This window comes from Palaemon carinicauda, chromosome 9, assembly GCF_036898095.1.
Source record: "Palaemon carinicauda isolate YSFRI2023 chromosome 9, ASM3689809v2, whole genome shotgun sequence".
Lineage (NCBI taxonomy): Eukaryota > Metazoa > Arthropoda > Malacostraca > Decapoda > Palaemonidae > Palaemon > Palaemon carinicauda.
This window is the reverse complement of record NC_090733.1, coordinates 134,270,211-134,283,810: the sequence shown is the minus strand read 5'-3', so window position 1 is coordinate 134,283,810 and position 13,600 is coordinate 134,270,211. Positions and strand designations below refer to the sequence as shown.

The 13,600-nt window shown below is 41.5% G+C and overlaps 1 protein-coding gene across 1 annotated transcript in view; it reads left to right on the top strand.

Moving 5' to 3' along the window:
• Positions 1-13,600, top strand: part of LOC137647152 (cell division cycle 7-related protein kinase-like) — an 88,334-nt gene that overhangs the window by 29,503 nt on the left and 45,231 nt on the right. The window contains exons 4-5 of the mRNA XM_068380426.1: positions 8,856-8,949; positions 11,012-11,154. Of these exons, the coding sequence (XP_068236527.1) occupies positions 8,856-8,949; positions 11,012-11,154 (237 nt within the window). The remainder of the gene's footprint in view (positions 1-8,855; positions 8,950-11,011; positions 11,155-13,600) is intronic.

Genomic DNA, 13,600 nt, shown 5'->3' with positions numbered 1-13,600 from the left:
TAATTTTTTAAGGAACCGTCTCAGTAATTTCATCAATTTCAACTCAAGACATGATTTAAATTAATCTACCCGGTAGTTATCACAAATTAATCATTCAAAAGCTGCTAGGTTCTTAACCTCTTAACAAATTTTTTTTAGCTTCTCTCGTCTATCTCCCTCTCCCCATGTAATTCTCAGTAGACCTTACAGGTGACACCACCGGGCAAACCTATTGCAAGCCCATAAGCTTTCAAGAACTTCATATAGTCTTAGTCATGAATACCAAATGTCTGGCCTCTGTTCAGACTCGGTTTGGAATTTAGAAAATGGGCAATCCAGTTGTAGAGTTTTCAGGATTTGAAAGGTGTCTTTGTTGATTTTTGAGAAAGTGGTTGGATCAGTACTACAATAGTTAATGGTAGAGCCAAGTGATTGGTAACAAAATGGTAAATGGCAGTTGAATTGTTGGTAGGATAGTGGGATTTGGTAAGAAGCCAGAGCCCGTCATCTTCGCTTGGCATTTTACACAAGCGAGTCAGACCAAGGTAAAAGAACGAGTCTTAATCAATTTGGAAATTGGATTAAAACAGTTCCTGTTCAGCTTTTTATAGAATGTAAATGTATTAGATTTTATATACTGTACTTGGATTATATTCCATTCTCTCTCTCCCAGATGTTTAACTATATATTGAGTCTTCTTTCCCGCTGTTATCCTTACATTAAGGGGTTGGTTGCCTGATGTGGCAGAGATGAGAATGTTGAGATGGATGTGTGGTGTGACAAGAAGAGATAAGATATGGAATGAGGTAATTAGGGGTACCTCAGGAGTTAGAAAACTATCAGATAAGATGCAAGAAGTAGACTGAGGTGGTATCGTCATGTCATGAGAAGAGATGAACAATATATTGGGAGGGGAGTGATGGAAATGGAGGTACAGGGAACGAGAAGGAGAGGGAGACCAAAGCGAAGGTGGATGGACTGTATCAAGGATGACCTTCGATCAAAGGGATTAACCTGTGATGAAGTGTGGGACAGAGGTAGATGGAGAACGCTGGCCAGAAACATCGACCCCATATAAAGGTGGGAAAAGATGCAGACAAAGAAGAAGAAGAAGCATCCTCTTCCACCAATCCTCCTCTCTCCATATCCTCCTTCACCTTATCTCGCCATCTAATTCTTTTCCTCCCTCTTGATCTTCCCACCCCAAACAGATACCTCCTAATCCTTCCTCACTCACTCTCCACCATCTATCCTTTTATTGATAAATTATGCAGGTATAAGGTTGCCGAAAACTATATAAAACGATTTCCTCCTGCATATAAACTCACGACCCACAATAAGTTCAGGGTGTTTTCCCTAAGGTACTGTACTGTGAATTTAAACTTTTCAATATTAAACTTAGCCGGTGATCATATAAGCTGCAGCTCTGCTGCCCGACAGAAAAACCTACGGTCAAAATACGCCAGCGATCGCTATGCAGGAGGGGGTGTACATCAACAGCGCCATCTGTCGAGCAGGTACTTAGTACTCCAAGTAAACAAAGAACCAATTTTCTCTCTGTCGTGCCACCGGCAAGACCTACTAAATTCGCTGTTGCTTACTGGATTGGTTTTCACAGATTTTGGTGAAGTACACATTTCTAGTTATTAGCTTTCGCTTTGCAGAGGTTATCTTCAATACTTCCTTGCATTCTTTTATTGAATTTTGGATTATTTGTTGACGACTTGGATAGATTTTGAATTCCCCTTTGACTAATTCAAGATGGCTGACCCTTCTCAAGTCCCTAAATACAGAAAGTGTAGTGCTAGGGACTGTTCAAGGCGTCTTCCGAAGGCCTCTATCGATCCGCACACCGTTTGTTCCAATTGTCGGGGTAAAACCTGTCAATTGGAAGATCGATGTGAGGAATGCGTTGGGCTTTCGGAATTCGATTTTCTCGAATTCCTGAAATATTCACGTAGGCTAGAGAGAGATAGAGTCAGGAGAAGTTCATCTCGCTCCGTTGATATTTCCTCTCCCCATGCCCCACAACCTATTCCTTCCCCTGTAGTGGTTGCTCCTGATCCCCCTTCTAGCACTCAACAACCTTCGATGGCAGATATGATGCGTGCCATCCAGGCTCTGGGTGAGAGAGTCGAGTCATTGGCGAGTGACCGTAACCAACTCATGGCAGACGTCAAGGAGTTGAAGGGTAAGAGTGCAGTGGGTAGTGACAAAGTGAGTGGTAGTGTTGTGGAAAGTGTTAGTGTTGCGCTTGAGGGTGCGTCTGTTCGTGCCTGTCGTCCTCCCAGTCCGGGACCTCTTGCAAGCTCCCAAGCCCAGGGGAGAAGCAATGTCGTACGACCAAAGGGTTCGACAGGCTTTAATCAGCGGACAGACGTTCCCTCCGTGGTTTCGGACGTATCTTACCAAGATCGCCCCACCCACAAGAAGACGAGAGAGCCCATTTATTCCTCGTCTGCGGAAGATGTTTCTCGGAAGAAACAATGGACCAAGGTCTCACGGCCTCTTAAACGCAAGTCGGTCCCTTCCGCGCAAGTCCAACGGCCCAGTTGTAGCCACTGGGTCAGTTCGGACTCGCTGCAGTCTTCCGATGACTGCACACCTCCTAAGAGAGGCAAAGCGGTACCGCAACAGGCAGTAACACCGTCTGTTGCTGCACCTGCTACTGTAGACCCTAAGTGGTCTTTGCTGCAGACCATGCAGACGCAGTTAACGTCTTTAATGCAGGACTTTCGTGCGGAGAAGGTTGACGCTGCACCCGTTAGCCTACAACCAACCACGGTTGTGCGTCCAGTGGACGCTGAGGCTACCTTCTCCCGCACTCCAGCTGTGAGAGTCCCGCCACCCATGCGCAGTGTACCCTGCCAGCCGCATGTTGACGTTCAGCGACGCACGGAACCCTCCGTTGACGTTCGCGAGTTACAACAACAACCTAAGTTGTTTTGTTTTGACGCAGTGCGTCAACCTCCGCAACCCAGTGTGGTTACCACCACTCGCCCACAGTAGACTAGACAGTCAGGAGTAGACGCTTTGCGCCCCCGCGCTGCTATGGTTGTTGCCAGCTCACAGACTGGCCAACAGTTCCATGACGTTGCGTCCAGTGCAGTCACGCATGCACCCGTGCTGCCGGACTCAGCTGACCAGCCAATTCCTACTCTTTTGCCGCTTCCTCCTCAGTATTCAGACGATGGACTCTCTGATGATGACGACGCTGCACACCTTGACGACCCGCACACGGACATCGACGAACCCAAGACCACGCCTCCCTCCTTGGACTTTAGAAAAGTTCTTGCACTGTTCAAGGAGATGTATCCTGATCAGTTTGTTTCTGCAGCCCCACGCTCTCCTCCATCTGAGTTCGCTTTAGGCACGCAATCATACGCGCCTGCCTTTACGAAGCTCGTCCTCGCCCGCTCGTCCAAGAGAGCTTTAAGAGTGTTGGGAGATTGGATGCAGTCCAAAAAGCACCTTGGGAAGACAGCATTCTTATTTCCCCCTGCGAAACTCGCTTCCAGATCGAGCGTCTGGTATGCCACGGGAGAAGTTCTCGGCTTGGGAGTTCCTGCCTCTGCCCAGGGCGACTTCTCAAGTCTAGTAGACTCTCCCCGCAGGCTAGCCATGAGACGCTCCAAGATTTGTTGGACTCCTTCAGACTTAGACCATCTGATGAAAGGAGTGTTCAGAGCCTTCGAGGTTTTTAACTTTTTGGATTGGTGTTTGGGAGCGTTGAGCAGGAAGACCTCCCCTTCTGACAAGGAAACTTCCATGCTCATTATGTCCTGCATGGACAAGGCCATACGGGACGGTTCCAGTGAGCTTGCGGCTTCGTTCGTTTCCGGGGTCCTCAAGAAACGGGAAAACCTTTGCTCCTTCTTGTCAGCTGGAGTAACACAATGTCAGAGATCGGAACTTATGTTTGCTGCTCTCTCAAAGTGCCTTTTCCCAGAGGAGTTGATCAAGGAGATTGCTGCCTCCTTGATTCAAAAAGACACGCATGACCTGGTTGCGTCATCTGCCCGCAAAGCCACCCCTTTGCCTACCGTGTCTAGACCCAGGATGGATACTCCAGCGTCAAGATTTATTCCGCCCTTTCGTGGCAGAGCCTCCAGCAGAGGAGGTGCTCGTGCCGAAGGTAAACGTGGGAGTAAGAAGAAAGGTACCAAGTCCTTTAGAGGCAGAGTCTGACTGCCACCTTCTTCAGACAGCAGTGGGAGCCAGACTCAAGAACTACTGGCAGTCCTGGGAGAACAGGGGCGCAGATGAGAACAGGGGCGCAGATGCACAATCTGTGAAGTTGCTCAGAGAAGGGTACAAGATCCCGTTCTTGCGCAAGCCCCCTCTAGCAACCACTCCCATCGACCTCTCTCCCAGGTACAGAGAGGAGGACAAGAGACTAGCTTTGAAGCAAGAGGTGTCTCTCTTACTAGAAAAGGGAGCGGTAGTCAAAGTCCGGGACCATCAATCCCCGGGCTTCTACAACCGTCTCTTCTTAGTGGTAAAGAAGACAGGAGGGTGGAGACCGGTGCTAGACGTCAGTGCTCTGAATGTCTTTGTCACAAAGCAGACGTTCGCCATGGAGACGACAAAGTCTGTTCTAGCAGCGGTCAGGAAGGAAGACTGGATGGTCTCTTTAGACCTCAAGGACGCTTACTTTCACGTCCCCATCCACCCAGATTCCCAACCTTTTCTAAGGTTCGTTTACGGGAAGGTTGTCTACCAATTTCAAGCCCTGTGCTTTGGCCTAAGCACGGCGCCTCTTGTCTTTACGAAACTGATGAGGCATATTGCCAAATTCCTGCATTTAGCAGACATCAGAGCCTCCCTCTATTTGGACGACTGGCTTCTAAGAGCTTCGTCCAGTCGTCGCTGTCTGGAGAATCTAAAGTGGACTCTAGATCTGACCAAGGAATTGGGTCTCCTGGTCAATATGGAAAAGTCCCAACTGGTCCCATCCCAAACTATAGTGTACCTAGGGATGGAGATTCACAGTCAAGCTTTTCGGGCTTTTCCGTCGGCCCCCAGAATAAGTCAAGCCCAAGGATGCATCCAGAACATGCTAAAGAAGGACCGATGTTCAGTCAGACAGTGGATGAGTCTGATAGGGACGCTTTCATCATTGGACCAGTTCATTGCGTTAGGGAGACTGCACCTCCGTCCCCTTCAATTTCACCTAGCTGTGCACTGGAAAAAGGACAAGACGCTAGAAGCGGTCTCGATCCCCATTTCCGAGAAGATGAAGTCATCACTGACTTGGTGGAAGGACAACATCTACCTCAGAGAGGGTCTGCCCCTGGCTGTTCAGACCCCCAACCACGTTCTCTTCTCGGACGCATCGGACACGGGCTGGGGTGCGACATTAGACGGTCGGGAATGCTCGGGCACTTGGAACTCGGATCAAAGAACGTTACATATCAACTGCAAGGAGCTACTGGCAGTTCATCTGGCCTTGAAAAGCTTCAAGTCCCTCCTTCTAGGCAAGGTGATGGAGGTGAACTCAGACAACACCACGGCCTTGGCGTACATCTCCAAGCAAGGAGGGACCCATTCTATGACGTTGTACGAGATCGCAAGGGACCTCCTCACCTGGTCAAGAGATCTAAACCTGTCTCTAGTAACGAGGTTCATTCAAGGCAACATGAATGTCATGGCGGACCGCCTCAGTCGGAAGGGTCAAATCATCCCAACAGAATGGACCCTACACAAGAATGTATGCAAGAGACTATGGGCCACCTGGGGCCAGCCGACCATAGATCTCTTTGCAACCTCGATGACCAAGAGGCTCCCAAATTATTGCTCGCCAATCCCGGACCCAGCAGCAGTTCATATAGATGCTTTTCTACTGGATTGGTCCCATCTAGACCTTTATGCATTCCCCCCGTTCAAGATTGTCAACAAGGTACTGCAGAAGTTCGCCTCTCACGAAGGGACAAGGTTGACGTTGGTTGCTCCCCTCTGGCCCGCGAGAGAATGGTTCACCGAGGTACTTCAATGGCTGGTGGACGTTCCCAGAACTCTTCCTCTAAGAGTGGACCTTCTACGTCAGCCACACGTAAAGAAGGTACACCCAAGCCTCCACGCTCTTCGTCTGACTGCCTTCAGTCTATCGAAAGACTCTCGAGAGCTAGAGGCTTTTCGAAGGAGGCAGCCAGGGCGATTGCTAGAGCAAGGAGGACATCCACTCTTAGAGTCTACCAGTCGAAGTGGGAAGTCTTCCGAAGCTGGTGCAAGTCGGTATCAGTATCCTCAACCAGTACCTCTGTAACCCAAATAGCTGACTTCCTATTATACCTGAGGAAGGAAAGATCGCTTTCAGCTCCCACGATCAAAGGTTACAGAAGCATGTTGGCAGCAGTCTTCCGTCACAGAGGCTTAGATCTTTCCAACAACAAAGATCTACAGGACCTCCTTAAGTCTTTTGAGACCACGAAGGAGCGTCGTTTGGCCACACCAGGTTGGAATTTAGACGTGGTACTAAGATTCCTTATGTCAGAAAGGTTCGAGCCACTACAATCAGCCTCCTTTAAAGATCTCACTTTAAAGACTCTTTTCCTGGTTTGCTTAGCAACAGCTAAAAGAGTCAGTGAGATACACGCCTTCAGCAGGAACATCGGATTTTCATCTGAAACGGCTACATGTTCTTTACAGCTTGGTTTTCTAGCCAAAAACGAACTACCTTCTCGTCCTTGGCCGAAATCGTTCGATATTCCAAGCCTTTCTAATTTGGTTGGAAATGAAATAGAAAGAGTCTTATGCCCTGTTAGAGCTCTTAAGTTCTATTTAAGACGAACTAAACCTTTACGAGGACAGTCAGAAGCTTTATGGTGTGCTATTAAGAAACCTTCTTTACCTATGTCAAAGAATGCAGTTTCCTATTATATCAGACTGTTGATACGAGAAGCTCATTCCCATCTGAATGAGGAAGACCATGCTTTGCTGAAGGTAAGGACACATGAAGTTAGAGCTGTCGCAACTTCAGTGGCCTTTAAACAAAACAGATCTCTGCAGAGTATAATGGACGCAACCTATTGGAGAAGCAAGTCAGTGTTCGCGTCTTTATATCTTAAAGATGTCCAGTCTCTTTACGAGAACTGCTACACCCTGGGACCATTCGTAGCAGCGAGTGCAGTAGTGGGTGAGGGCTCAACCACTACATTCCCCTAATTCCATAACCTTTTTTAATCTTTCTCTTGAAATTTTTTTATTGTTGTTTTTTGGGTTTTCCGGAAGGCTAAGAAGCCTTTCGCATCCTGGTTGATTTGGCGGGTGGTCAAATTCTTTTCTTGAGAAGCGCCTAGATTAGAGGTTTTGATGAGGTCCTTTAGTATGGGTTGCAACCCTTGATACTTCAGCTCCTAGGAGTCGCTCAGCATCCTAAGAGGATCGCGAGGCTCAGTAAGGAAGACATACTTAAAAAGGCAGAGTAATTGTTCAAGTCGACTTCCTTACCAGGTACTTATTTATTTTATGTTTGTTATTTTGAATAACTGCTAAAATGAAATACAAAATATTTAGCTCATAATAATGTAAACATGTAATGCTGGTCTCTACCCACCCCCTTGGGTGTGAATCAGCTTATATGATCACCGGCTAAGTTTAATATTGAAAAATGTTATTTTTATTAATAAAATAAATTTTTGAATATACTTACCCGGTGATCATATATTAAAGGACCCTCCCTTCCTCCCCAATAGAGACCCAGTGGACCGAGGAGAAAATTGGTTCTTTGTTTACTTGGAGTACTAAGTACCTGCTCGACAGATGGCGCTGTTGATGTACACCCCCTCCTGCATAGCGATCGCTGGCGTATTTTGACCGTAGGTTTTTCTGTCGGGCAGCAGAGCTGCAGCTTATATGATCACCGGGTAAGTATATTCAAAAATTTATTTTATTAATAAAAATAACATATTAGAGTCAGTTGTTGCCAGACTCCTTTCCCAAAGAATAGTGAGTTTCAACTATTTATAGAGTTGTTTTGCATCTAGTGAACTAAATGGTATTTATAGTTATGGTATATCAGTGAATGGAACTTATTCCTCTACTATGAAAATAAGTTGTTCATCCTGTTGAATTGTATAATTTCTGAATTTCAATGATAAATCATTTTTGAAATCAGCAATGAGAGCTTAGATGTGGGCTTAAATGTTAGGGCAAATTTGTTCTTTAAAATCTTTAAAATACTGCACAGTTATAATAATTACATTGTGTACATGCGGCCCTTTGCGTCAATTGACGTAGGAGATGATGATAATGTACATGAATAGCAATAACAATTGTGCTCTTTGCTTGAAATAGTAACCAAAGGACAAATTGATTAATTAAAACACTAAATAATAATTATAATCACAATGTCTACACTACAAATAATGAAAAATGATAATGGTTTGTTTGAAATAAAGACCAAACGATTAAACAACTTGATACTTATTAACTGTACAACAGTATCTTATTACTGATGGATTATCATTATAATTATTTACATATACAGTATAGATATGATTATCATTGTTATATGTACCTTTATTGCTAATACACATTTAGCATATATGTTGTGTTAGGAATACATGTATGCAAGTATTCTCGTTTATTGGAGCATAGGGAATACTATGTAGCATTTATATAATCTCATGTGGCATGCATTTCATATTTTAATTATCTGGTATTATTGCAACCAGTCTCTCCCGTAGTCCGCCACTGTTCACAGCTCCTCCAGTGGATTACGTTTATTTTGATTATTTTCACTCATTATATGGCTTAAGAACTTACGCAAGTGTTTCTGTGAAAACCTTATTTACTTTATATCTAATGATAACTAAGAATTGCTAATTTTAAAATTGGGTTGATTGTTTTATGCCTTGTTTTTTTTTTTTCCTCAGCGGTAGAGATAACGTGATGGGCGTGACCATGTGTCTTCGCGAGATGAACCATATTGTTATTGTTATGCCGTATTTTCCCCATGATTCGTTTACAGTAAGCTTGTTTTTTTATGTTTTTTTTGGAACTAAGTAAACTTTTAAGTTCTCTTACTTCTGTTGCATTGCATTTTTATCATTTTAATGTTTTATTTTAGTTTTTGTATTTTAAGTTAACAAACTTTACTTTGTTTTTGTTTTGAGAATAAATTTTGGTTTTAAGTTCTTTTACTTCTGTTGCATTGCATTTTTATTATTTTAATGTTCTATTAGTTATGGTATTTTAAGTTTAGCAAACTTTACTTTCTTTTTGTTTTGAGAATAAACTTAGCTTTTAAGTTCATTTACTTCTGTTGCATCACATTTTTACTATTTTAATGTTCTATTTCAGTTATGTATTTTAAGTTTAGCAAACTTTACTGTATTCTTATTTTGAGAATACATTATCTCGGTTCTAGTTTTCTTTGATTTAGATTTTATACCTATTTTGATTTTCAAAGAACCATGTTTCATATGCATAATATTCCTACTGTTCAATGCTAGTACCAAGTAAAATAATATTGTATCATTGATTTCTTATAGGTATTGTATTTTTTATCTGAATAACTACAATTCTGTGAATCCTTTTGTCATATTTTGTGTCGAAGAAATTTATGCTAGTTTTATTTCTTATTAAGAAATTATTAAACAATATTTTGATTATTTAAAGGGCTTTGAACAGTCTTAATACTCTCGGATAGAGGGAATAGCATTTTTCTAACGAGCAGAAATCTTGCCGAAAGTTCTGGCACTTTAACAGAAGTAAAGATGATGATAGAAGTGTGGTTTGGTCCTTCCTGCCACTCGACAGGCAATTATGTTTATCTTGTTAAGAGTTTCTAACGCTTGTTCTGTCTTTGCTATAGTCATACTCCAGAAGTAGTGATGGCTCTCATTGATGATGTGTCATGAATAGCCAGATGATTTTAGCATTGGAGGTGTTGTTCCGAGTTTAACCCTTTTACCCCCAAGCTATTTGGAACTTTCCAACCCTTAACCCCCAGGCGTTATCTTTTTCAAGCACATTTTGCAATATATTTTTTTTAAATTGCTCTAATAGCCTTAATTTCCATCATAGAGAGGTCAGGTTGGTCTCATTATTTTGGAAAAGGCCTGAAGTTTCTCATAAAGTTATCAAAAAAATGTAAATAGGAGTTTTTTACAAGGACGTACTTGTACGTCCATGGGGGTAAAGGGATAAGTTTTGTGAAACGTAGCAGTACGTCCATTGGGGGTAAGGGGGTTAATAGGGCATGAACTCTAGGGTTTCTCATACACCGTACACACTGAATCTATGGTCTGCAAAAAACTGTGCATAGAGCAGGAGGGAGAGTATTTATTGGTATTTTGTGTTGTATGGGATTTCTTGTTGTAGCCTTTTGCAGGAAAATCCTTAGGAACCAAACAGCACTTCCTCAAAAAGTATTTTTCATTTGTCAAAATCACTTCAATCTTGATTTGCAGAGCAAAAGTATGAGACAAGATGTCTATACATCCAAAGATACTTGTAGAATATTTTAATCTGAGGAACGTTAACTTCAGAATAAAACGTACTTGTGAGGCTACCATGGGCCTATGATACTAAAATTGGTTGTTATTGTGTTGCATAAAATGTTGTGTATGTAGAAACACTAAAATTTCCCATGAAATTTATAAACAGAGTTATTGATATACAGTATGTGGGTTTCCATAAGTGTGTAATCTTATAAATTTCTTTGGAGTGTTTCAAGTATTGATATGCATCTTTAGTAATATGACTATAGTCCATTTCTTTTAGCGAGGCATATTTGTACCGACTCGCAGCGGTGCCCTTTTAGCTCGGAAAAGTTTCCTGATCGCTGATTGGTTGGACAAGATAATTCTAACCAATCAGCGATCAGGAAACTTTTCCGAGCTAAAAGGGCACTGCTGCGAGTCGGTACAAATATGCCTCGCTAAAAGAAATGGACTATAGTTTAACTTTTCAAATTAGTTTGGAGGACTTCGTGTATAGAATTAATTTTTCTATTAGTAGTAATATGTGAACGGCTTATATGGTATATTTGATGTTGAGGGTAAGTTATTTGATCGCTTTTCTGCAGGATTACGTTGGAAGTTTGAGCCCCTTTGAACTTCAGGATTATCTGAAAAATCTCCTTATTGCACTGCGTCGAGTTCATAGCTTCAAGATAATACACAGAGATGTGAAACCAGCTAATTTTCTATATAATAGAAAACATCAAAGGTAAGTAATTATTATTATTATTATTATTATTATTATTATTGTTATTATTATTATTGTTATTACTAGCTAATCTACAACCCTAGTTGGAAAAGCAGGACACTATAAGCCTAAGGGCTCCAGCAGGAAAATTCAACTCGTTGAGGAAAGGAAACAGATAGAGTAGTGTGTACCCTCAAGCAAGAGAACTCTAATTCAAGACAGTGGTGCAAAGGCTAAGGGGTTGCCCATGACTAAAGAACAATGGTTCGATTTTGGAGTTTCCTTCATCTAGAAGAGCTGTTTATTATAGCTAAAGAGTCTCTTCTACTGTTACCAAGTGGAAAGTAGCCACTGAACAATTACAGTGCAGTAGTTGTTGTCCATACAAAGTTAAAAATGTTTAAATGAAGGGAAATGTATACTGTACAAACTGTGGAATGTAATATTTTCTTCTCATTACAGTTTGCGAATAAGGTATCTCCTAAATTACCTGATATTAATCTTTTTACCCCCAACGCTATTTGGAACTTTCCAACCCTTAACCCCCAGGCGTTTTTTTTTTTTCAAACATTTTTTCAATATATTTTTTAAAAATTGCTCTAACAGCCTTAATTTTTGTCATAGAGAAGTCAGGTTGGTCTCATTATTTTGGAAAATGCCTTAAGTTTATCATAAAGTTATCAAAAATATGCAAAAAAAAGTTATCAAAAATATGCAAAAATATGTAAAAAAGTTTTTTGCAAGGACGTACCGGTACGTCCATGGTGGTAAAGGGATGAGTTTTGTGAAACGTACGAGTACGTCCATGGGGGGTAAAAGGGTTAAGGTGGATAGGTAAAAAATGGGAAAATAGTTTTTTTTTATTCAGAATAACATTACAGTAGCACCTCATTTTAACAGAAGTAGAAGTGGCTGCAAAGTTAGAAGTTCAAACAGCTAATGTTTTCATGTTGAGCAAGCTGACATGAGTCAGCTTTCATAATTTATGTATGGCTTATCCATTTTAACGTTACCGATCTTGTGATATTTTATACTCTTCATTACTTCTCGTATATAGTTTACTTATTTCCTTTCCTCACTGGGTTATTTTCCATGCTGAAGCCATAAGGCTTATAGCATCCTGCTTTTCCAACTAGGGTGGTAGGTTGGCTAGTACACACATACATATACCAAGGCTCCCAGCCTGACAAGGGACTCAACCGAGTTCGACTGGTACTGCTAGGGTGCCACAGCTATTACTAGCTTGGCTAGTAATAGTAATAATAATAACACCACCAAACAGTATTTCCATGTTAGTTATTCTAGCCTCTATCCTATAAGGTTGCTGTACCGAGGATCTGAATTCCTTCTTTAGTATTTAGAAATCAGAATTAGTTTATGTTTTGTATAAGAAGGTCCTCAAGTTAACTAACATTTAGAGATACAAAAACAAATCCATCTGAAACTAGAGGGGCACTCAGTAGAGCGATTATTTCTTGAACTTTGCTCGACCTTAACCCTGACCTTTGAACTTGACATGTATAAATTTGCTGAAAGTTTGAACTATTGAAGTTCAGTCGATTCAACTATCTGATTAGGAAGATCATTCTACAACTTGATCACAGCTGGAATAAAACTTCTTGAAGACTGAGTAGTATTGAGCCTCATGATAAAGAAAGCCTGACTATTAGTATTAACTGCATTCTGTATACCATTTTTTTTAGTATACCATATGTATATTATGAAGCTTCATCTGTGGTGGATAACAGGGGAGAGTGGGCTGTGGCACCCTAGCAGTACCAGCCAAACTCGGTTGAGTCCCTTGTCAGGCTGGGAGGAACGTAGAGAGGAGAGGTCCCCTTTTCTGTTTCATTTGTTTGATGTCGGCTACCCCAAAAATTGGGGGAAGTGCCTTTGTATATGTATGTATGTATATTCAGAACGTAGTATTGTTTGTCACACAATTTTTATGCACATTTCAACTACGTCAGTTTTAGATATAGCTGATGATATAAAATGTGCAAGATTAAATTGGGGAAGGTATCATCTGATTTTTGCAAGGTCAAAACATCAGGTATTAATTCTCCTATAATTTAAATTCATTGTTTATATATGCAGGGTATTTCCCATCGTCATCTTTAATCAGATACCAATCACCGACTCAATTTTCGGTGAATCGTTATTTGTTTCACGGCAAACCCATCGATTATAATTAAGCCTTTACATTGTCATGAAATCGTCCCAGATGGTCTCTCTTTGTAAAAAGGAAAGAAATTAGTTCTCAACTGTAGTTTGCTTGCTTATGCTGATTTTAGTCATGGCTGCTATAGATATAGTTTATATCCTTAAGAGTACTAATTAATTTCTGTGAAGTCTCTAGACACTAAAGCTAATTGTAATTTGAGTGTTGCCTTTCTTCATCTCATCTTTCATTCATACCCTTTGTGGTACAAGTGTACTATATTTAGATAATATAATGAAGGAATCA